The following is a 23,568-nucleotide window of genomic DNA, read 5'->3' as shown; positions in this document are numbered from 1 at the left end:
AAAAACTAAATTTATAGAATTAATTTAATAAATAAAAAAGCATAGGCCTCGTAACTCCAAAAAGATAAAAAGAGGCAAAAGAAAATCTTCGAGTTTTAATACAATATAGTCACATTTAACAATATTTTAATACAATATTTATTAAAATTTTAGTCATACAAGAAATAAGTAGACCATACAATAACTTATCAATGTAATGAATCTCTATTCAAATTCGTATATAAAGTAGACCATACAATATTTATTGCTGTGTATATAAATATTTTGGTTGCCGTTAAATATATAATAAAAATTGTTGGATCTACTTTATATATTTATCTCTTTTTTCACTCAGGACTCTTGAGTTCGAACAAAACTTTAAGAGAAATAATCCGATCAAACGAGACTTTGTCATTTAACATATGAAAGAAGAAAACAAAAAGAAAAGTTTATATGAACAGAATAATTCTGAGTGGAGGCTGCTTGACTCTCACTAGAGACCCCTATTTATGCCTGCATGATGAAGCCTTGGCCATTACGTGAAATCAAAATATAAGAAGACTGGATATTTTGTTCCATACTAGAACGTTGCAAGGTAAGAGCTACTCCAGGCATTTCTTATTGCCCATGTTACGAGATCGGCATCCATGTGCTTTTGATTAATCTATGGCTTCCCAGCCTCTTCTTTATTCCCCACCCCCCCCCCCCCCCCCTTTTTTTTATTTCTTTTTTTTTTTTGCTTGCTTCTTGTAGGCTACCAGTCTTTATTGCAGTAGGCACAACTCTGATCTCTATCTCTCTATATTCTTTTTCTGGACAAAGACTTATCTTTTTCATGATTTTGTCTGCAGATCAGGAGTGAAGCTCTGAACCTAGAAATATTTAATTAGCTGAAAATCCATTATTCCATTTAATTAACGTCTATAATGGGTCATAGGTTTCGATTATTCTTCACATACTGAGTTTTTGTTGATTGCTTATCATCCCCTGTTTTCCTTTCTGGGGATTCCTCTCTTTTCCCCATGCATTTTCAAGAAATCTCTTTGGGCTTTGAGCTTTGTTTTCGTGTTTAGTGTCACACACATGGCACTATCTTTTTCTGTTTTCTCTCTCTGTTGCACATGTGGGCTTATCTGCTTTTGCCTCCTCTAGGAGATACAAGGCATCAGATTATAGTAGAACTCTTCTTGATATGTGGTTATGAGCAGCAGAAAGTATCAGAGTACCACGGAGCATGTCGTGTAGTGTCAGCTATCCATTCACTCTCTGTGCTAACCGGTTTTTCGACGCTTTCATTTCAGTTTCGAGTTCTGAATCCTCTGATATGTGTTAGAGTTCGCCGGTAGATATTGATGTTAAGTTCATTTCTGTTTTGAAAGGATGGAATCTGGGCGTAGGATCTACTCACCTGATGAGTACATATTGGATGCAAAATGGCTTATTGATCCCAACCATCTATTTGTTGGGCCAAAAATTGGAGAGGGAGCTCATGCTAAAGTGTACGAGGGAAAGTAAGTTTAAAGCTTTTCTTGAATTTGATTCTTCCTAGTTATTTGGTCTGGAGAATTTGACCTCTGGGCAATGCCTTTCCTCAGGCGTGGCAACTTTGTTCTTCTTTCAGAGACCTATAATTTAGATCTGCAAAATACTTGCATAGGTTTTGTGAAATGAAGCCTCTCTCTCTTATTTTCTGCCGTTTACTACGTATGCACCTTTAGGTAATCAGTGGATTTTAAGTAATCACAATATAGATTTCTATTATCTTGGTAATGCTTAGAAGGTGCTGTTAATAGTTCAATCTGTTTTGGTATTTTGAATTCCTTATTTTGAAGGGAGTGGTTACACTTGCATTGAATTGTGCTTTAGTAATCACTCAGAAATCAATAAATTGCAAGTGTGTATGGTTAGCTTACTGTCTAGATATTGGTAATTGGGTTCTCTTCAGATGCAAAAACCAGACTGTTGCTATCAAGATTATTCATAAAGGAGAAACTCCAGAGGACATTGCCAAGAGAGAAGCACAATTTGCAAGAGAAGTTGAAATGTTGTCCAGAGTTCAGCATAACAACCTAGTGAAGGTTGGATTTGATTAGAAAAGCTTTATAATCTCCTATTATCGTGTATAAAATCTTATAAAAAAAATATCAAACTTTGTATCGACAGTTTATTGGTGCTTGCAAGGAGCCTGTAATGGTGATAGTAACTGAGCTTTTATGGGGAGGTACATTACGTAAGTACTTGCTGAACATGAGGCCTGGGTGCTTGGACAGAAGTGTTGCTGTTGGGTTTGCACTTGATATTGCTCGTGCTATGGAATGCTTGCACTCTCATGGGATCATACACCGTGATTTGAAACCTGGTAATCTTTTCATTCCCATGTTTTATCTTTTTATGCCCCTCTACATCAATATTGAACCCCACACGATTTTCTGTATACAATTGCGTATTCAACAAATAACTTAACTACTTGATCTTGTATTGTAATCACACTTGCAGATTTTCGTTGGTTTCATAAATAGGTTGTTGTCAATGCAATTTCATGGTTTAGCTCTCAAGTAATCAGTATCTTTGTGTCCAATCTGTATTGCTCTACTTTTGAATTTTTGGAGCTAATATGCTGTATTGACCTTTTATTGACAATTTATCATCATTCGAGTTCTTTAACATAAGCCAATAGCTTTTGGTTGTGCAGAAAACTTACTCATGACTGCAGACCATAAAACTGTTAAACTGGCAGATTTTGGTTTAGCCAGAGAAGAGTCGTTAACAGAGATGATGACAGCTGAAACTGGGACATACCGTTGGATGGCTCCAGAGGTAGTTCAGTAAGAAAGGCATGGTTTTGTTTTCCTCTTCCCCTTCACCTATTTCTCATTTTATGAATAAGGATTTGCTTTCTTGCATGTATTGGTGGCAGTTGTACAGTACTGTGACATTAAGGCAGGGAGAAAAGAAACATTATAACCATAAGGTGGATGCCTATAGCTTTGCAATTGTGTTATGGGAGCTTCTGCACAACAAAATGCCTTTTGAGGGAATGTCAAATCTCCAGGCAGCTTATGCAGCTGCTTTTAAAGTAAAAGACACATTCCCCATCTGTTTGTTATATTTTCATGTTGTTACTTTGAGAATTGCAGTAGTTTTACTGAAGCCCCTTTGGCACTGTTAAATCTAGCCGATAATTTTAAGGGGTACTTTGCCATTTCAGAATGTAAGGCCTAGTGCTGAGGACCTCCCGGAGGAATTGGCTACAATTATAACTTCATGCTGGCAGGAGGACCCAAATGCTCGGCCGAATTTCAGCCAAATAATCCAAATGCTACTAAAATATCTCTACACCAATTCTCTTTCAGAACCCTCTGTTCCTCCTCGAATTTTCATGTCTGAGAACATTGTTTTGCCACCTGACTCTCCTGGTACAAGGTCTTTGATGCCAGTACGCGATGACACGGGGGACACACCTAAAGCAATGATGGAAGACAAGCCAAAAGGCTTCTTCTTATGCTTCAATCAGTGTTATTAACCCCTGAATAGGAAGCCATCTTTTATCTTTTAATGCTGATGTTGAGTTTACCAAACACAGTAGGATCTTGGTCTCGAGTAGATAGATCTATTTCTCTAGTACTGCAACTAATAGTTTATTCTTTGGATTTGGGGTCAATTATGATGCTTGATTATAAGATAATTGAAATCCAACTCTTTGCTTAGAAAGGAAAGATGCTCATGATGCAAGGCAGATTTAGGAGTCTGTTATTCCTCACCATTTCCTTTCTTCTCACGTAACCTATTTTGCACAGACATGAACCCATACGGGTTGCTTAATAATTGCCATGTAAAATAGAATTACACTGCAGAATATTAAAAAAATAATCAGTATTTTTAATAAAAGTGCCAAAAGATTTGCTTATACAGCAACTATATGAGAAAGACATTAAGACATACCCATGTGACAACAGCCCATGCGAACAAGATTTATATCTTATTATTGGGATTAAACTAAATAATCCTCAATCAGTGGCTCTGAAGATTGTTGGAAGAACGAGATCGCATTGCTTTCTTTTTTTACAAAATCTCCAATTCAAGCTCACACCCATTATGAGGTTGACAATAGATCTCTTTATTCTCTATGTTCTACAATTGGTAAAGTTTTCTTTAACAAATCGTGCAATGTTCTAGACTGTGGGGTTTACCAGTAGTCGTTGCAAGAACATGATCCCTCTTTGAAATGATGGAAGCGATTCCTATCCCTAACTATGATCTCTCTATTATAGACCCTTGAGATTATCTTTGTGGCATTGTGGCAGTCTGTACATACTCTAAGATTCTTCGATATTCGGATTGTAGTTCCAGGTGGAGTTCTGATAAGACCGAAGGCAATGGCCAACTTCTCACTATGGTGAGAGACTGAAGCTTCCTGATAATCTTCCTCAGCATCCAGTCTTGCATCTGCTGGGTTAGGCTCATAGCCCGCTGACTTTATCTGTTTCATCATGTCTTCGATCGTGCTATATATCTCCTTAAAATCAAGATGTCCATCATCTTCCGATAAAAATTCATGAACCACTCCATCTATCTCGATCAAGCTACAACCTGGTGCCTTTTTAATTCTCTGCTGCCGCATCTGACTCCTCACCCTCAGTGCATCCTCACGTCGACCAATCAATGCATAAATATTTGATAGAAGTATGTAATCCCCACTATGAGCAGGCTCCAATCTGGCTATGTGCCTGAATGATTCTTCTCCGATTTTAACATTTTTATGAACCCTGCATGAAGCCAACAGTGTTCTCCAAACAACAGCATTGGGTTGGATGGGCATGTTCTTTATAAACTGATATGCCTCTTCTATCAATCCCATTCGACCAAGAATATCAACCATACAACCATAGTGCTCAATTCTTGGCTCAATGCCAAAGTCTTTAGTCATGCTGAAGAAAAGACTTCGACCCTCATCAACCAGACCTGCATGGCTGCAAGCAGCAAGAGCAGCAATGAAAGTTACATCATTTGGTTCAATATTCTTTCCCCGCATCATATAGAAGAAATCAAGAGCCTTTTTCCCCTGTCCATTACTGGCAAGACTTTGAATTAGTGCTGTCCATGTATATACATTTTTCGTATCCATGCTTGTAAATACTTCAATAGAACTGTCTACGGACCCACATTTTGCATAGAAATCTATCAGTGCAGTTCCAAGGTTAACAGTGAGTTTCATTTTCTTCTTCTTTATATAGGAATGAGCCCATTTACCAGTATCAAAAGCTCCAAGGACGGCACAAGCATCAAGAACACTAACCATGGTGACCTCATTGGGCTCCACATTGGCCTTTTGTTGCATTTCGTGAAACAGATTGAGAGCCTCTCTACATCTATTTGCTTGGCTATATCCAGAAATCATGGCACTCCATGCCACAACATCTCTTTGACCCATCTGGTCAAACAACCTTCGTGCAGTATCCACTTCACCACATTTTGCGTACATATCAACAAGAGAAGTCATCAAAGGAAGGTTTTTCTGTAGTCCATTTGACTCTATATGCTCACTAATCCACTCCCCTAATTCCAAATCAGCCAACCTTCCACACGCTGTCAGAACACTGATCATCGTAACCTCATCAAAGCAAACACCCGATTCTCGCATTCTACAGAATAACTTCAAAACCTCTCCCCAACACTCGCTCTTCGTGTACCCAGCAAACATCGAATTCCACGCAACAACATCCCTCGTCAACATTCCATCAAACACCCGACGAGCAACCTCAACTCTACCGCAATTTGCATACATGTGAATCAAGGTGTTCTCAACATAACCATTTGATCCAAACCCGCATTTCACAAAGTGCGCATGGACTTGTTCACCTTCCCTCAGTGCTCTTAATCTAGAGCAAGCCTTTAAGATGCTAGGAAAAGTAAACTCATTGGGTTCTACCGAGCTTTCGAGCATTTTTTTGAACATAAGTACAGCCTCATGAGGGGATTGCTTATACGTTAGGCCCCTAATGATGATGTTATAAGCCGACGAGTCGGGTTCGTCCATTTCCCCGAAAATCGAGAGAGCATAGTCCATGGTGTTGGGGAGAAGAATGGCGGTGGATTCGAGGAGGTTTTCAGCAACTGCCGGGTTAAGGACGAGGCGTGTTTTGAGAAGGTGGGCATGGATTTGGTTGATGTCTTTGGTGGTTTTGCATCGTTCAAGTATCAGCGCTCTTGGATTTTCCGGGAACTGGGGGATGGCGGTTATGGCGGGAAAGACAGAAAGTGTACAGGGCATTTTGCCGCCGTGCTTCGCATGGAAACTGGGTTCGCTAATAGTACAATCGGTTCTTAAACAATCAAATAGAACAGCACTCAAGCTGATGCTTTGGATGTTCGGTTGATTTGTATTCCAACTAAGGCTGCAATTAGATACTGAGCTCTCGATTTTTTACGAATAATAATGAATCGAGATGAGGAAATAAATTTTGTAAAGTTTATTTAAGACGAGTTTAGATATATTTAAATGTTAAAATGAGTTTAGAAATATTTATGGAATTTGAAAAAGGTAATGGATTACACGTGTAAAGAGATGTTGAGTTAAAAAAAATTATAAATTTCACATGTAAAAATGATTTGAGTTGAGATGAGTTTAGTGATATTTATATAAAGTAATTTTATTTTTATAAATTATTTATAAAAAGGTTCTTCATTTAAAATTTAATTAAATAAAATATTATAAAATAATTATATATCTATCATTTTTTAATATATATATATATGAATATAAACAAAAATATAAAATATAAAACTTTTTTTTTTTACTAATTGATTGCATTAATAATATATTTAAAACGAATATAAATCTTCCTTGCTTGACCGAATGAAAAATGCAGAAGACATCTGACTTGGTGGTGGTTGATGAATTATGAAATATGAAGTTGTGCAATATGTGAAGCACTTGAAAAAGTTTTCAAGGAATCACTATCTTGATGGCAAGTGATCAAGATAGTGATTTGGAGGCCCATTATGCCCCAATCAACGTATTACTAAGGTATCTTCCAAGGAAAAAACTGTGATCCTCCTCCCCTTTCTTAGGTTTGTATATCATCCGAATAAGTGCTTGAATCTAATGCTTGATATTGACAAAAGATGGAGCATTAGGTGCGGTGCACCTTTTTATGTAAAGAACAAAGAGATTTTCCCTGTTCTTTCTTCTTTCTATAAATTGTTGTGTCCATTATCCTTACAACTTCGTAGCAAAACAATAAGTTACCCTGATCTCCAGCACCAGTATGGCTGGGAACCAGTTGCCATCATCACTTTTCACGATCATTACCATGATCCTTTTCAAAGCAGGAAGAGCATGCTTAGTGTTCTCAGTGATGTCCCCCAATACCAAAATAATCTCGGGACCTTCAATAGCAAGGCAACATATCAAGAAGAAGATGATCCTGATGCTCTCCACATCAATCATTCCAAGAATCTAACTCCGAAGTTCCTAGAAAAGCTTGACGACCTAGAAGAAACCAGCTCGGACGAGGGAGCCGCATTAAGATTAAGCACAAGTACAGAGGACTTCGCAAGCTTAGAAGAAGCATAGTTAGGCTCTTGAGTTTGCTTAGAAGACCCTAACTGTTGCTTAGAAGAAGCATAGTTAGGCTCTTGAGTCATGAAATTTCGAAGTGAAATAGGCTTGTAAGTATGTTGCGTGGTTGGTTGGCAGGAAAAGCATCCCTTATACATGGGTGTTACTAGCTAACACTAAATAACATGCCATGCCCCTCTTTAAGTGTCACCAAACTTGTTTACGTGACAAGCAAACCTTTGATAAGCACTTGGTCGCGTAGTGTATATCAAAGATTTTGGAATCCTACTTGCTCAATAATCTTTTTAAGATCAGGATGCAATGTGACCCAACAATTGCTCTGTTCATGTAAGATAGGAGACTGCACATGTGTAACGACCCGGCCCAATAATTCATGTTTCATTTCGCATATTATAGTTATATATGTATTATGCATCTCACTTTGTATAAAACATGTAAGCTTTCATAAGATCAATTATAATATAAGTTCAGAATAATTAATCAGATGGTCATTCAGATGCACAGTACCAATGCAACTTATGGGTAGATGTGCAAGTCACGGAACTAAGTGTGGTCCACCATAGTATGCTAGAATACTATTAATGGCTCCTCTTGAAGACGCGGAATGTGGGGCTAATGCATAATCTTACCCACAAGATTAAGTGTATGAGCCAGTATGATAAGTGAGATAAGTCAGATAAGCCAAGGTAAGTCATGCATGTCATAGCATGTGTATGAATTAACATGACTTTAAATTCTCAGCATGAAATATTTTATGAAAAATCTTATGTTATGTATGTTTACGTTAAGATGAATTTCTTACTGAATTTTCGACTAATTTTAGTTTATTTATGTTTTTAAACCACTCCATGTCAAAATATTTATGAAGCTAGAGCTACAGGACGAAACTTAGTCTAGGAAGGCATAACAGTGACCTAGATCATGTACAGAGATTTTTAGTTATGATTTTTACGACATGAGTTTTGAGAAATTTTAATAAATACTTCCGCGTACTCATTCTTATGATTTCAATATTTTAATAAAAAAATAATTTTATTTATTAAATCTTTATACTTGACGCTTCTTTTAAAATGAAAGAAAATATTTTTAAATTAAGGTTAAGAGTAGCACTCCAACTTCTAAGAATTTTTAAAAGTGGCTTTATTTTTAACTACGGGAGCATGGTGTTACATCATGCTCACGATTAGTGGGGATAAGTAGCCTCGTATACTCTTTGTTAGGCATGAAAAAAAAAAAAAAGACAACCATTGGCCTTCAAAATGCTACAATACGCATGATTTAGTTTAAGACTAAACATGTTTAGAGTTTTTCAAATTGTGGATATGAACATGATTTGGTTTTACCGTTAAATCAAAGGAAGGCCGGCAAGGTTAATGCCTATCTGCCTGGATTTTAGAGGCTTCAAGAACAACGTGCAGACTGTCACTTACATCTTAATGCAAGAAGAACAACCATAGAAATAGAAGTATTTAACATTTAAATAGTTTCTTTACTCTGTGTTCTTGCAATGGTGTGGAAAACAAAATAGCATTAGGGGAAGCACTGTTCCCTTTTTTCAAAAGAACAGGGAAACACAGATGTTGTGCTGTGCAACCTGCAAATTGAATTCACAAAACACACGAAGTGAGGCTACACTGACCGTAATGCATGGATCAAAACTGTTTTATCCTTTCCTCGTGGAACATCAGCATCATTACCTCGAAGACATCACTTTGAACAAGTTTCTTAGGCTATTCCTACCCTTTTCCTTGAGCCTCCTATGGACACGACCTTCGAGATCATTCAAGGCAGTAAACGGGTTATCCGAAACAAGCCCTGCCTCTAATCTTTTGGACAAGGTGACAATCTCATAGGAATCACATAACGATTGCCCGAAATCCCAAGTTACAACCTCGGTGCCATTATCCGATGATTTTTTGCTGCTCATTGCTTCGAATTCTTGCCTGAATCGAGATGGCTTGCCTTTGAAGTTCTGCTTGTGGGCATCAAACTCCGCCATCGGCCGAGAGCTGCCGGAGTGGCTCTGCCACGCTTGAGCCACAGCCTTGAGGATTTCAAGCTCTTGCTCATCACTAAGCTCTGGCTTTTTCTTCATGGCCCCTCGGTTTCTCTAACAAAGACTTGTTTGGGGGCGGGCCATGTTATCTTGGGTGAATTAGAGCCTTACGTTACTGCTTTAGCCTATGGTGGGAGATAAGCTTTTTGCCTCTCGAGTCTTGACATCCATATCTTTTCCTGTTTCAAAAAGGTATCTCTCTTTTTCTCTGAGGATGTAACCTGACAACAATGGAACGCTTCCATTTGGATAGGACCCTCGAGTCTTTGATAGGCATGAGTTTGTTTTCTGTCCCCACTTTTATTTTCTACTAATAGATTGCAAATTGGCCTCTTCTGGAAAGAAAAGGACAGTCGCTTTGAAGGTTTTAAACCAGACAAAACTTAAAAGTTAAACACAATTATCTTATCTTTAATCCTACCTAATTTGGATCAAGTTCCCAATTGTACTAATAGTTTATGGTTTTAGAAATTGTAATTTTCTTCCATAACTTAAAAGAGTAATAGTCCGGAAATAAGTTTGCAAATCTCGTATACTTCACTTGAAAAAAAATAGAGTTTAAAATTAAGAAATTGGTTTTTTATATAGATTTCAAATTTGTCTATTTTTTTTCAAATAAAGTACACAGAGCTTGCACACTCTGAGACAATGAAATTGTATATGTTTTGTGGGTTGGCGACTTTTAAGGTATTAGATTGTAATAAAATCTTTTGGGAAATAAAATGATATAAATTTTTATTGAAATGAAAAAAGAGAATAAAAATGTTAGAAAGCATACTATTAGTTATTGTGAAAATGTTTAGTAAGTTAGATTAATCTTTTTAAAAATTATAAAAGTTCAAAGGTTACTAGATATTGACATATTAAGGGTGCGTTTGGAACATAAACTACTCTAAACTCATCTCAATTCATCATTACAACTTTTTCAAATCCCAACACAAAATATAAGAAACAATTCAACTTTTTCAAATCTCAAAATAATAATAATATTAAAAAATAATATTCTAATAATATTTTATCATCTCAACTCAATTCAACTCAACTCACTTCAACATCCAAACTCATCCTAAGAAGATGAGATAAGAGCATTGGCAATGGACTAGCTAAATGCTAATGCAAGTCCAAACTTTAGCTAGATGTGAGAAAAAGCCTCCACATTGGACTAGCCAATGATCTAAAGCTTAAGACTTGATGAATAGTAAATCTTAAGTCCTCTCCAAATATGGCTAGTTACTATTCACAATGGAAAGCAATATTTAATTATTTAATCACTTCCATCTCGCTTTGAATGGTAAAACATGCATGACATGCATATTATTTCTACTGATTAATAGAGTAGACATATTATTTCTACAAAGCATAAAGTTCTAAGAAATATATAAATTGTATTTGCAAATAAAAAAATAAAAAAAAGTAAAAAATATAATATTATATTATTATTTTAACTTTATAATGACTAGTCCAATGTGGACTCACTTAATCAAAAATTGATATTATAACTAAAAATTAAGATTCTAGTCAAACTTTAGACTTGGCAATGGCTAGTCTAAGAGCATTCTCATTGGATTAGCTAAAAGCTAAATCCAATGAGAATTTAGCTATTAGGTCAATAAATTGCTCACATTGAATTAGCTATATTCCATTTGGAATATAGCTACAGTAATATCCAAACTAATTTCTAAATTTGGAACACACTATTCATTCATCAAATCCTTTTTATATTATTTATTTCTCTCTCTTTTTAATATTAATTATTTATCTCTCTATTTTAAATGACAATTAAAAAAATATAATTAGAATACAATTACAAATTAATATATAATATTATAAATAGTAAAATATGATAAAATAAAATAAATTTATAATTAAAAAAATTAAAAAATTTTTAAAATTATTAATTACTCATTACTATATAATGAATAAATGGATAATTCAATTTGAAAATTTGATGTGAATAGTCAAAATTAAATTCATCTTATATTATTTTATTGTCATATAATGAAAAAATGGCTATTCCAATGTGGAGATTTATAAAAATGGAATAGCTAAAAGTTAAATTCATCTTACATTCATAAAAAATGTACTTTAATTTAGCCATTCCAATGAGAGTGCTCTAACTTTTAAGATGTAAGAGCATTCTTATTGGATTAGCTAAAAGTTAAATCTAATGATAATTTAGCTATTAGATCAATAAATTGTTCACATTGAATTAGCTATATAGCTACAGTAATATCCAAACTAATTTTTAAATTTGGAACACACTATTCATTCATCAAATCCTTTTTATATTATTTCTTTCTCTCTCCTTTTAATATTAATTATTTCTCTCTCCATTTTAAATAACAATTGAAAAAATATAATTAAAATACAATTACAAATTAATATATAATATTAGCTACAGTAAAATATGATAAAATAAAATAAATTCATAATTAAAAAAATTAAAAAATTTTTAAAATTATTAATTACTCATTACTATATAATGAATAAATGGATAATCCAATTTGGAGATTTGATGTGAATAGTCAAAATTAAATTCATCTTATATTATTTTATTGTCATATAATGAAAAAATGGCTATTCCAATATGGAGATTTATATAAATGAAATAGTTAAAAGTTAAATTCATCTTATATTTATAAAAAATATACTTTAATTTAACTATTCCAATAAGAGTGTTCTAAAGAAATATCGTAGGGCCCAGCCCAGCACAACGTTTAGTAGGGCTCCTTCCGCAAAAGTTTAAATAGCACCGTCAAGGCGTCACTACATAGTTTCCCGCCCATTTGCAAAGAAAATTCGAAAATCACCATTTTCCTGTTCACTCTCTTCTCGATCTTCTGCGGCAACGCTTTCCAGAATATAGAGCCCAAGGCCAAATTCCACCCAAAATGAGCACTCCAATGGAGATAACCCTTCAAAACCCTCAAGAACCCAATATCTCAGATCTAGAAAATGGCGACGCAGCCTCCGCTCCTCCTCCTCCTCCTATTCTCAACGAAGACAAAGTCCTCGTTTCGGGTACTTGCCGGTCTCATCTTCAATCCCCATTGTTCATTGTTTACTTTTTCTCTGATTCCACTCTCCAAACTCGAGGTTTTGAAAACGGTTTTTTTTTTTCCTTCTGTTTTTGGAATTCAGTTGAAGTGTGCTTAAAGCCCTCCAGTACAGCTCGGATCGACGATGTCCGTTCTTCAGTTGAGAGGTGCGCGATCAAACCATATATACACTCACACACACACATGAATGAATAGGGAAATTTCAATTATTTTGTTGACTTAATTAATTGTCTTATTAAAAACTAACGTGATTTTCCCTCTCTGGACTTATGTTTAAGGAAAATGTTAAATGTACTTCAACAAAAACTTAAAAAAAAAATTACTTCTCCGCATATCAGTAATTGATACGTTGAAAATTATGAAATTTGAAATTCAAAATTATGTTCAGAATGCTCGAAAATAGGAGTTTGAGCTATAATGACGGGCCAATTCCGGTGCCTCTTGATGATCCATTTCTCACAGAAAATGTGCAAAGAATCCGAATCTGTGATTCAGGTTTGTTCTCTCTCTATCTCTTCAATGGTTTTATTGGCGACCTAAATTCTGGAGTGCACACGTAAAAGCCAATGTCTTAGAAGCTCCACGGTTTTGTTTGCGGAAAGTGAAACAACCAGCCCGACTGAATACTGCATATTTTGCTGATTTTAGTATTTTATTCTAAGAAAATGAAAACATAAATGGAATTATACGGAAGGAAACCCATTTCTGTTTTTCACTTGTTCTGCTGCTTAAATAGTTCATCTTTTCAGATGAATGGGTGCAGAATCATGAAGTTCTTTTGTTCTGGCAAGTGAAGCCCGTTGTACATGTCTTTCAGGTGAATTGTACTTTTACTTGTAAATATAGGCAGGACTTTTTCATTTTTTATTTTTCAGAATTTGTTACTTGTTTATACATCCTTATTTGACACAAAGTGTATGTGGTTTTATCTATTTTCTTTAGTCATCTTATGGTGGAGTGGTTGGAGTTATTTGAGTTGGAAAGCATGGAATGTTGGTATACTATTTGCTTTCGTTAACCTCTGGTGTTGAAGTTCTGATTATTGTTTTAGCGGATCTTTTCCAGCTTAGTGAGGAAGGACCATGTGAGGACTTGAGTGAAGAAGGACAACTTTCTAGTTTCAATGAATGGATGCTTCCTGCAAAGGAATTTGATGGCATGTGGGAAAGGTTTGTTTGCAGGCTTTGATTTGTTGTGACATTTTACTACCGGTTGGCCTATATTCAGATAATTGGTATTGCAGCTTAATATATGAATCTGGCCTCAAGCAAAGGTTGTTGCGATATGCTGCAAGTGCGTTGCTCTTTACTGAAAAGGGTGTTGATCCTTTCCTTGTGTCATGGAACCGGTAAGGCTGTGATTGATTCCTTATCAGCACTATAGATATGCTAAGCTTCAATTGTTTGTATTAAGTGGAAATGGTCTTCACCAACCTATCAATTTCTGCTGATATACGTGTTGGGCGCAATACTTATAGGTTGTCGTAACTTTTAATTTCTTTGAGATTGACACGTTTTATGTTTTGAACTGTTTGGGTATTGTCCTTTATATTTATGTGTGCCTTCCCTAGTTATAGCGTTAATTTCAGGATTTTTAAAGTTACCCAATCAATACATTACATACATAATATTGGAGATTTCATTCAAAATTTTGAAGGAGATCTTGAAAAATAGAAACCAGGAACATTTACTGTGATTAGAGGGAAAAGTAGAAAAAATCAAGTTATATTTCTGGTTATGGTTTCATACTTCCCGCACTTTGTTGGATGAGAGTCTCAGCATGTTTGGGCACCATTAGGGTCATGTAAAACCACTTAAGAGTTGGTTGGAGAGCTGCATAGATATGCCATGCATCAGAAAGTTATCCTTACCTGGTAGGAGGATAAAGTTGTAACATGGATTGTGCTATGTATATGAATATCAATGGTGTTGTGACTTCAATATTGCTCTCAAGTGAAGGGTTTAGTAGAGTAATAACCAGGTGAGCCTGAGGTTAGTACACAAGGAAGAGTGTTGAATAGAAATCCAAAATACAAAATGAAATTAAATTAGTGACGCTTTATTGAATAGAAATTGCAAGTGTTGATCGCTTGGCTGACTCAGAAATTAAATTATACGAACATAATATCTTAAAACACCAAGCTTTGAGATTCACACAACACCTCTAATGATAGTTCCAATAAACCTCTTTTGAACTCCACTAGAATTCATACAAAGGATGATCTTCGAACGATGATTTGCAATAAAAACACCGTGATTAACTTTTCAAATGTAGTTTATGAATTTAATGGATAATGAATTAATTTGCAGGGATTCTAAGCTTCAATGTGCCCGAACTCTATGTAAATCAATTAATTATACTAAATATAAACATAAAGGATTGTTAATAACGTACCAGTAGAAAGTTGGGTTCACCCCTTGCTTTCGCAAGGCTTCTATTAGGTGGTTACACCAAAGTTTGTTCAAGAACTTGAAGAAGAAAAAATCTCCTAGAATGCTCCAATCATGTTCACAAAGCTGATGGCTCCCACAATTGGACCAAATAAAGCCCTAAATAAGCTTAGAAATCCCATTGCAATAAGCAATTTCAGATGAAAATTCGTTTAATTTTTGGGCTTTGATGTTCCTGTAGCCCTTTGAATCAGCTTTCTAATGCATTAAGAATTGCATCAATCCGACATCTGTGGAGACGTTCAATCTGTCTCTAAATAGAATTGATTCCAAACTCCTGCAAAATATATGTTCATGCATTAAAAATCATTTTAAGCATAATTACCCGCAAGCAGTACAATAAACACTATTGCTTAATGACTGTACATGCTTGCAGCATTATTCTATTGCATGGACCTCCAGGAACTGGGAAGACATCTTTATGTAAAGCATTAGCACAAAAGTTGTCCATACGATTTAGCTCCAGGTTTGCTGATGTAACTAACACCCATGAATATGTTTCATTGCATTGGATTAAATTAAGTGCACCAGAGGTATCTATTCTGCACTCATCCTATTATCTAGTTTACCTTTTTTTTTTTTTTGTTGAATCAGATACCCACAGTCCCAATTGGTTGAAGTTAATGCACATTCGTTGTTTAGTAAATGGTTCTCCGAAAGCGGCAAGTTGGTATGTATTTACAGTGTAATTCCTGAATAGCTCTCCTGGGTACTTGATGGCATGTTATTTCTCATGTATTTAGGTACCAAATAGTTTTTATGAAAAACTTTAATCTAAACTTGAGTCAACAGTTTGTCACGATATAGTTTAACATAACTTTGAGTCGACTGGCGCTCAATTAATATACATCTTTTCCTGGATTGGATTTGGCTTCTAGATGATCGGCAAACATTGCTACTCGGGTTTCTTTTATTTTTAATATTTTAGGAAAAAATGTCCATTGACTTGTTTCATTATTTATTTGGGAGAAGTTGTTCTTGATACTCTTTGTCCAACATGGTGATCTATAATTTCTGGAGTTGATTCGATGTTGAAGCTATGTTACTCCTATCGTTTTGCAAGACATACAAGAAAAAGATCTGTTCCTCCTTTTTAAAACGGACCAATATACCCTGATGCATTTGGAGACCATAGGGAATTAGCACAGTTCAGGTCCCGTGTTGTTCCCTTATACTATGTTATGTGAAATTGCCAACTTGTATCTGCATATTTGTATCTATTGTATCTATCTTGCATGTGATTTGAACCGCCAATACGCATTCTCATTTTTAGGTTGCAAAGCTTTTCCAAAAAATTCAAGAAATGGTGGAGGAAGAAAACAATCTGGTATTTGTTTTGATTGGTGAGATTTAGATTTATATTTCAGAGAATTCATGTATATTTTAAGCATCCTCCTTATTCGTGTATAATCATTTACGTCTGGTGATGCTTCAGATGAAGTTGAAAGTCTTGCTGCCGCTAGAAAAGCAGCTTTATCTGGTTCCGAACCTTCGGATTCTATTAGGGTATTGCACTTTGCCCTTCCACCCTTTTCTTTTGCTGTACTGATTCATGAATTTTGTGGACTACATGTGCCTAAATAGGATATGGTTTTCGGAATGAATGTACAAGAGCTCATCTTTTAACATTTTATTTCATCTTGGATTGAGGTTTCAGGTTGTGAATGCTCTACTAACTCAGATGGATAAATTGAAATCATCGCCCAACGTGATAATCCTGACTACCTCCAATATAACTGCAGCTATTGGTAAGTCAATATTTGCTTTCGGTTTGGGTGTAAATTTCCAATTGTAATGCCTTGCACGGTCACTAGAAGCTAGATATGCACCAAATTGGCAAATTGACTTGCATGGTATGAATATAGTAGACTATTTCACAAAGTCAGCCCATGATGATGCCCCGATGCGATCTTATTTTTTGGGCTGCTAACATCTTAGAGGATCTCCAAACCAGTAAGATTTCCAATCTAGTAAAATCTTATGAAGCTTTAGCAACTAGATTTCTACAAATCTGATGAACAAATTGAGTTTAGAAATTCCAGGCCTCTCATCACAGACCTGCTTGAATCCCAGCAATCAGTTAGCTTATTCTCCAGACCCTTGTTTCTTTTCTTTATTTTCTTGTCTTTTTATTTTTTTTTCTCAACTTTTTGTTTACCGTGTGGATTCCTCTATCCTCTTTCAGTTCTCTCTCTCTCTCATGACAAATTTTATCTGACATTTTAAGCTGTAAAGATTAATCATCCCCCTTTTGTTCTCTTTACATTCTGATCAATATCATTTGACTTGTAAGAGAGAGCACCAACTATTAAAATGCGTGTATTTACCCATTGTTGGATTTCAGATATCGCATTTGTTGATCGAGCTGATATCAAAGCATATGTTGGTCCTCCAACACTTCAAGCCCGTTACGAAATTTTAAGGTCCTGCTTGCTGGAACTTATGAGAAAGGCAATCTTGTCGAGTTTTCAGGTGCAGACACTCCCTCTCTCACCTTGTCCAAGTAACAATTTTTCAGTCGCCCATCACGTCTTCCTTAACCAAGGGGCGGTGTGCATTTGTTGGAAATTAAGTATCATGACTAACAAACACTGAAATTTTTAGGAATGTGACCAGCTTATTCTCCCAAATTACGCAACCATGAAAGAAAAGTTGAACATGCCTGAGACGCAGGAGGTTCAGGCCCCATTCCGCCTATGTAAACAGTTGCTTGAAGCTGCAGGAGCTTGTGAGGTGAGAGAAAACATTTCTGAATGCCTACTGAGCTTGGAATCGTTCTTTAACTTTCAAAGAAGCAGAATGATCCTCCTGTTGTTTTCTTTATCAGGGTTTGAGCGGAAGATCTTTAAGAAAGCTTCCATTTTTGGCACATGCCGCTCTTTCCAATCCCTACCATTGTGACCCTGGCAAGTTCTTGTGTACAATGATAGATACAGCAAGAAGGGAACTTTCCGAGCTACATGAATGATTCAATGAAATTTAACTCCATGTAAAAGATATATTTAATACTAAGTGAAAGTATAATTAAATCCACAACATCTAGTTTCTATTTTGGCCTCCATTTGTGGTGGTCATGATAAAAGTAATGGTAACTCAATATTGATGGAAGGTCTCAAATGCCAAACGTAAATGTGAAGAGTTTGCATGTGTAATGGACTGAAGTACCTTGAACGATTCAGAGGCTTCCAATTATCCGAAGTGGGGGATTTTAGACTTATTGTGTCCCATTCATTTGGTTCTGTGATTTGGATTGTCTGTCGCCGGGAAACAAAAGCCATTCCAAGGAATGCTGATTGCTGCGTCAAGATTTTTCTTCCACTTGTCTTGGAGGGGAGTGGTCTGTATAGATGCAGGACAAAAATAATTATTGTGTACTTAGCTCCTTTAACTGATATTCTCCTCACCAAATCTGGGGAAATGCATTTGTTTCAACTTCTCCACGAAAAGGAATATGCAATAATGCAATGGATCCAACTTACTCTTACCTCTTGCTGCAGTACCCTTGCATCTGTGCCGAGATATTTTAACTAAAAATCTCAGATTTGATTATATGCAAATATTTGAACTAAAAACATCTTCAGAACCTCAATTAAAACTAGTTTTCCTAATCTCAGATTTGATTAAATGATAGCATCACGGCATGTTTGACAAAGTAAATTCAAAAGATATGCCTCTCTCTAGCCTCAATAATGTACAGTAGATGAAGACATTCTGGACATCAATAAATGAAGCATTTAGACTAACCGCTAGACACGCATCATGAACTAATTAGTCCATTTGCAGAGCCACCATGCATAGCGAGCACAAGAATGGCACCGCACAAAATCTGAATGCTTAAGGATCAGATATTGGATAACCATGTACATCAGCATAACCAAAGAACATGCGCGCTAATGCTTATCATTATTTTAGGCAAACCCAGAGAAGAAGAGTTCAAGCAGTACTCTTTTACTTCCCATTGTAACAGTTTGAACACCGATCAGAACCTTTTTTTTTTTTTTTTTTTTTATATACGTAAGTAAATTATATTGATATGAATGAAATAAGCATAACTCATGTACACAAAAAGTATACAAAAGAACATCTAAATACATTCTAGATTGAAGACAAAAAATCATGAACATTGTTTCCATCAAGTACAATGGCCAAAAACCAAAGCATTAGAGTGTGCATAAAAAAATTCTAAAGCTCTGCCATTGTGCACTCCCTATCTTCAAAGCATCCCTCATTTCTTTCCGACCATATACACCACATGATACGCAATGTTGAACACCGAGCAGAACCTCACAACTACAGAAGAGATTTCAGTAACAAACTTATTCCCGAAAACTTCCATTTAATTCTGAGGCAGTGGTTTTCTGCTGCGAGTAGGAATAAGACGAGATAACATCATCCAATGTATTGAACAAATTTGATTATACAATGGTCATGAAGCAGCATTGTCATTCCCTGTTGAACCAAAAAGTTTGCCAATTTCACTATGCTTACGAATATGATGAGGGCACTTGAAAAGAAGATCTTTGGCCTCAGAATGCCTACCTTCTTTAAAGAACGATTTGAAAACATGAAGGTAAGCAGAAGAGGATGGATATTCTTTTACACTTAATGCCTTAAAAAAGTCTGCAGCATCCTCCACAGTCCCAAACTTCGCAATATATTGGACAAAGGGTTCCGGGAAAGGTGGGTGATTTTGCTTCTTCATTAAACGAAGCAAATTCAGTGCTTCTTCAAGTTTCCCTATGCCTAAAAGCTTTTCAATCATATTTTTATAGGTAGCTTGCCAAGGTCTTAAACGATCCTTATTCACCATCTCCACAAGCAATTCGTATGCACCATCTACTCTCCTCTGACTAAGGAAACCGTTAATTAAGACATCCAGCAGATCAGCATCAACATCACAGTTCTTCTCTATCATCTTCGCCAAACACATCAGTGCCTTTTCAAGTTCATTAGCTGCACAATGCCCTTGAATCAAAATAGTCCAAGTCTTAATATCGGGAAGGCATCCTTGTTCTTCCATCTCATCCAGCACCTTACAAGCTTCTTCAAGCCTCCTCATCTTACAAAGTCCAAAAACCACTTGGCTGTATGTGATATTATCGGGCTGATACCCTGCGTTTCTCATAACCTTCATAATATTCTCTGCCTCATCAAACCTTCCTGCACTTGTCAACGACCTATGAATCCCATCATAGACTGCCTTAGAGAGAGTATGACCCATTGACTCGTATTTCTTTGCAACTCTAAACACTAAATCCAGATTCGGGTTATCACCGGCTGATATGGTCCTCAAAAGCATGCTACAGTCCTGAACTGATGGCTTAAATGGGCCATCCATCATAAATTCATAAAGCTTCACCGCGTCCTCCATCATCTTGTACTTCTGAAACTGCCTTGATATTTTTATATATGTGTCAATATCCATCTCATAACCCGCACTCTTAATCTCCTCAACAACGCTCCAAAACAGTTCAATTGAATCATCCCTACCAAGAACCCTAGCAATCGCATTATAAGTCACCGCATTGTGTCCATAACCACTACAACGGCCAACCCAATAAAAAAATTTCAAGGCCTTCGAGGGATAATTTCGAAGTTCTTTCAATACTCGTATCACAAAATTATCCGATAACACGATTTTGAGCTCCTCCAATTCATGCTCAACCTCATCTGTCCACTCTGACTCCAAAACAATATCAACCACCTTCTTCACAACATTCTCCATCGCATTCTCTACAAGCATCCGACTGTAGAAGTGTTTCAACGCTGTGACATCGCTAGCCATCTTCCCCTTCTTAAACTGCCCCAAAAGTGTCAAATATGTTTCCTCATCAACATAAAACCCTTCCTCTTTCATTTTTCTCAGCGTGACCCAAAACTGCTTCATTGACTCTTTGTTAACCAAAATCCTAAGCATTAAGCTATACACCGAAGAACTGGGTCTAAAACCAGCTTTCTCACAGACCCAGTTGAAAAAATCGGAGGCCTTTTCTGGGTCTTTATCGAGTTTCTTCAAAATGTAAATAACTGTTTCGTGGGTCAGTGAAGGGTAGGATTTTTTTAAGTCAAGCTCTAACTCGTCGGACCAATCGTTGGACAGAAGGAGTTCCACTACCGAACTTGGTTTCGACGAGAAGAACAGCTTTTGATGGGTACTTAGGAAGTACGAATTGTGAAAAGATCGATGTGAAAGAGAGGCATAAAAGTGATTCACCTGGCTGGCGAGAGGTCGAGTTGCGGGACACCGAGTGGAGAGGAACGAGTTGACGAGTCTGAGTGATGTAAGGGTTGCCTTTGCTCGGTTCATGGTGTAACAACCGCCGGCTAGTAAGGAGGAGGAGCAGGTGGAGACGGCGGCAGCAAGCAAGGTAAGGAGAAACCGAAGTACAAAGAAAGTGTAATGTAGTGTTCGAGTGAAGTAAGGCAAGTCTGGAGGGTTCAGGGCGTGGGTCATGGGCCCTGGGCCTTTTCCTTTTATGTTGGGTCTGGGTAGATTAGTGTATTAAAGGTCTGTTGTTTATTTAAGAGTTCATGGGTTGTTTAAGTGGGCCGTAGACCAGAGTCGTTTAATAATATTATTAGTAGTTTGAATGTTGAGTCCGTATGTAATAGGCCTTGCATGGCCCAACAGTAGGGTCCTTTTATGGAAATTCCTGGAACCTGTAGTGGCATCTGAAATTAGTTAATAAAAAAACCATATTTCTCTCTCTTTTGTCTTTCCCTCGAAGAAAGCTATCACCTTTCCATTTCTCTTGCTATTATTTCCTTATTTATCAGCTGTGTTACACATGGCTACTCAGGGAGAGGCTCTCCGCCAGATGTTTCAAGAGTTTTCACAGAGAGAAGGCGTTGAACATTCGGTCCGGATCCGATTGATCAATCTGGGTCAAAAAGTACCCAACCCAGTTGGTTAACCAAGGCTGGAGCAAAACCATGCTAAGAGTACTGACGGTTTGGGCCATATTCTGGGCCGAGATGGTTAATGCAGTTAGGCTCCATCTGTATTAGTCCCTCCTCCCCCTCGAGGTGTGACCACCTAAATTCTGTTAAATATTGAGCCTAATCCGTTAAATCTGATAGAGAAATGATTAACGTGTAAATTTTACGTTCTTTTTTTTAAAAAAAAAAATTGAGTAAATATAAAATTTATATAAAAATAATTAATTTTTTATTAATGAACCATACTATTTTTTAGAAAGAAAAATTTTACTCATCATTCTCACACCACACGTAATTTTTTTTTTCTTATCAAATAGTATATGAATGATAATTAATTCAATTAATTTAGAAAGAATAAAATTTAAAAATTTAAAAAAATAAAAAATAAATATAATGTATGATGTGTATGGATAAGAAGTATCAAAACTCTTTAAAAAAATATAAAACTGTACCTAAAACTACGCAAACGGGGTGTGTGTATATATATATATATATATATATATATATATGTATGTATATGTTTGTTCCGAATGAGTACTACTTATGTAGTATTGTTTGTGATCTGAAACAGCTACGGCCACTTTGAGCTTAGAGCAATAGCATTGGATTAGCTAAATGCCTTTTCATCTTTATATTTGACTAATTTTAACAATAAATGGCCCACATTGAATTAGCCAAAGACTTTTCATCTCAACTATAAGCTACAGTAATTTCATTTTTCTTTCTAAAGATGAAAAGTCATGTAGCAAGTCTAAACCCATTGTTTATTATATTTTGGCTCCTCTCTCCAGTGGCTCTTTTCCTTCTTCTTTCCAGGGACCATTTTCCAGCAGTTGTGATGTATTGCCTCACATTATAATATGGTGGGATAAAAGCAACAAATATTGATATCGATTTTGTTTATTGGATTGTGAAAATGAAAATGAAAATGATTGTTAGAAATTATAGGTGATTATAGGAGGTTATGAAAATAAAATTAATTAAAAAATAAAAATTAATTATAAAAATAAAAAATAATAATATTTTATTATTATAGAGAGTGTGATAACTAATTCAATGTAGACTTTAAGTTTTGAATAATTAGCTAAAAATAAAAAAGTTACATATTAGTCAAAATTTAAAGAGTAAAATAGTCAATCCAATGCCAATACTCTTAGAACAACAAGTACATGAATGACAACTTGCGTTGGGGGAAATGAAATGCAAAGGATTTGAACAATCTCGTTTTTTGTTTTTAATTAGCAGAGGATGGACAGCTTGTTGACTTGGGTGCATGTCTTGTCTACGGCTCCTACCTCAGGCTTTCATGCCAGCCATATATGGCGAAGACCATCTTTTTCCAGTACTCTTTGGATGCTGAGTCAGCTCTGCCTCTACCTCTTTGTACAAAATCAAACGGCAGATAGAAAGAGAGAGTGAGAGGACATGATCATCTGGGTCCCATGTTTGTTGGCTTCCAAGCCAAGTTTCGTCCCTTAAATAAAGGAAAGGTTTTATTCCCGG

General features: G+C 36.0%; 5 protein-coding genes across 6 annotated transcripts; 2 read left to right on the top strand and 3 right to left on the bottom strand.

Moving 5' to 3' along the window:
- The first annotated feature begins 742 nt into the window (after window positions 1-742).
- LOC109005542 (serine/threonine-protein kinase STY13-like) lies at window positions 743-3,748 on the top strand. 2 transcript variants are annotated; one of them, XM_018984534.2, is made up of 7 exons: window positions 743-1,257; window positions 1,359-1,490; window positions 1,925-2,057; window positions 2,143-2,338; window positions 2,657-2,796; window positions 2,897-3,055; window positions 3,188-3,748. In XM_018984534.2, exons 1-7 carry the CDS (start codon window positions 1,214-1,216, stop codon window positions 3,500-3,502), a joined length of 1,119 nt encoding a protein of 372 aa, XP_018840079.1. In that variant the 5' UTR covers window positions 743-1,213; the 3' UTR covers window positions 3,503-3,748. The 2 variants fall into 2 exon arrangements, with proteins under 2 accessions (XP_018840079.1, XP_018840080.1); XM_018984535.2 differs by having other exon boundaries at window positions 744-1,257; window positions 2,672-2,796; window positions 3,188-3,746.
- Window positions 3,749-3,846: 98 nt separating this feature from the next.
- Window positions 3,847-6,390, bottom strand: LOC109005541 (pentatricopeptide repeat-containing protein At2g29760, chloroplastic-like). The gene has a single exon (XM_018984532.2). The coding sequence runs from the start codon at window positions 6,248-6,250 to the stop codon at window positions 4,166-4,168; it is 2,085 nt and encodes a 694-aa protein (XP_018840077.1). The 5' UTR covers window positions 6,251-6,390; the 3' UTR covers window positions 3,847-4,165.
- Window positions 6,391-8,994: 2,604 nt separating this feature from the next.
- Window positions 8,995-9,807, bottom strand: LOC109005543. The gene is made up of 2 exons (XM_018984537.2): window positions 9,259-9,807; window positions 8,995-9,155 (listed from the first exon to the last, which is right to left on the bottom strand). Exons 1-2 carry the CDS (start codon window positions 9,654-9,656, stop codon window positions 9,092-9,094), a joined length of 462 nt encoding a protein of 153 aa, XP_018840082.1. The 5' UTR covers window positions 9,657-9,807; the 3' UTR covers window positions 8,995-9,091.
- Window positions 9,808-12,409: 2,602 nt separating this feature from the next.
- Window positions 12,410-18,343, top strand: LOC109005545 (pachytene checkpoint protein 2 homolog). The gene is made up of 14 exons (XM_018984539.2): window positions 12,410-12,638; window positions 12,759-12,822; window positions 13,065-13,171; window positions 13,426-13,493; window positions 13,742-13,845; window positions 13,920-14,024; window positions 15,503-15,592; window positions 15,721-15,796; window positions 16,400-16,469; window positions 16,562-16,632; window positions 16,784-16,874; window positions 17,471-17,598; window positions 17,731-17,859; window positions 17,954-18,343. The coding sequence occupies exons 1-14, from the start codon at window positions 12,509-12,511 to the stop codon at window positions 18,092-18,094; spliced, it is 1,374 nt and encodes a 457-aa protein (XP_018840084.1). The 5' UTR covers window positions 12,410-12,508; the 3' UTR covers window positions 18,095-18,343.
- Window positions 18,344-19,124: 781 nt separating this feature from the next.
- On the bottom strand, window positions 19,125-21,515 carry LOC109005544 (pentatricopeptide repeat-containing protein At3g48250, chloroplastic). The gene has a single exon (XM_018984538.2). The coding sequence runs from the start codon at window positions 21,431-21,433 to the stop codon at window positions 19,553-19,555; it is 1,881 nt and encodes a 626-aa protein (XP_018840083.1). The 5' UTR covers window positions 21,434-21,515; the 3' UTR covers window positions 19,125-19,552.
- Window positions 21,516-23,568: the final 2,053 nt, after the last annotated feature.

The sequence above is a fragment of the Juglans regia genome, chromosome 2 (assembly GCF_001411555.2).
Source record: "Juglans regia cultivar Chandler chromosome 2, Walnut 2.0, whole genome shotgun sequence".
NCBI lineage: Eukaryota > Viridiplantae > Streptophyta > Magnoliopsida > Fagales > Juglandaceae > Juglans > Juglans regia.
The sequence above is the reverse complement of the archived record's forward strand: the minus strand, read 5'-3'. Positions and strand labels throughout refer to the sequence as shown.

What these genes read in the sequence shown, in the direction of transcription:
- LOC109005542 (XM_018984534.2), top strand. Translation starts at nt 1,214, where the DNA reads ATGTCGTGTAGTGTCAGCTATCCATTCACTCTCTGTGCTAACCG. An exon ending in TTCACTCTCTGTGCTAACCG is followed by an intron (nt 1,258 to 1,358) that starts GTTTTTCGACGC and finishes CTGTTTTGAAAG; the next exon opens with GATGGAATCTGGGCGTAGGA. An exon ending in ACACCGTGATTTGAAACCTG is followed by an intron (nt 2,339 to 2,656) that starts GTAATCTTTTCA and finishes ATAAGCCAATAG; the next exon opens with CTTTTGGTTGTGCAGAAAAC.
- LOC109005541 (XM_018984532.2), bottom strand. Translation starts at nt 6,250, where the DNA reads ATGCCCTGTACACTTTCTGTCTTTCCCGCCATAACCGCCATCCCCCAG.
- LOC109005543 (XM_018984537.2), bottom strand. Translation starts at nt 9,656, where the DNA reads ATGAAGAAAAAGCCAGAGCTTAGTGATGAGCAAGAGCTTGAAATCCTC. An exon ending in TTCAAAGTGATGTCTTCGAG is followed by an intron (nt 9,156 to 9,258) that starts GTAATGATGCTG and finishes TTCAATTTGCAG; the next exon opens with GTTGCACAGCACAACATCTG.
- LOC109005545 (XM_018984539.2), top strand. Translation starts at nt 12,509, where the DNA reads ATGAGCACTCCAATGGAGATAACCCTTCAAAACCCTCAAGAACCCAAT. An exon ending in TCTGGTATTTGTTTTGATTG is followed by an intron (nt 16,470 to 16,561) that starts GTGAGATTTAGA and finishes GTGATGCTTCAG; the next exon opens with ATGAAGTTGAAAGTCTTGCT. An exon ending in CAATATAACTGCAGCTATTG is followed by an intron (nt 16,875 to 17,470) that starts GTAAGTCAATAT and finishes GTTGGATTTCAG; the next exon opens with ATATCGCATTTGTTGATCGA.
- LOC109005544 (XM_018984538.2), bottom strand. Translation starts at nt 21,433, where the DNA reads ATGAACCGAGCAAAGGCAACCCTTACATCACTCAGACTCGTCAACTCG.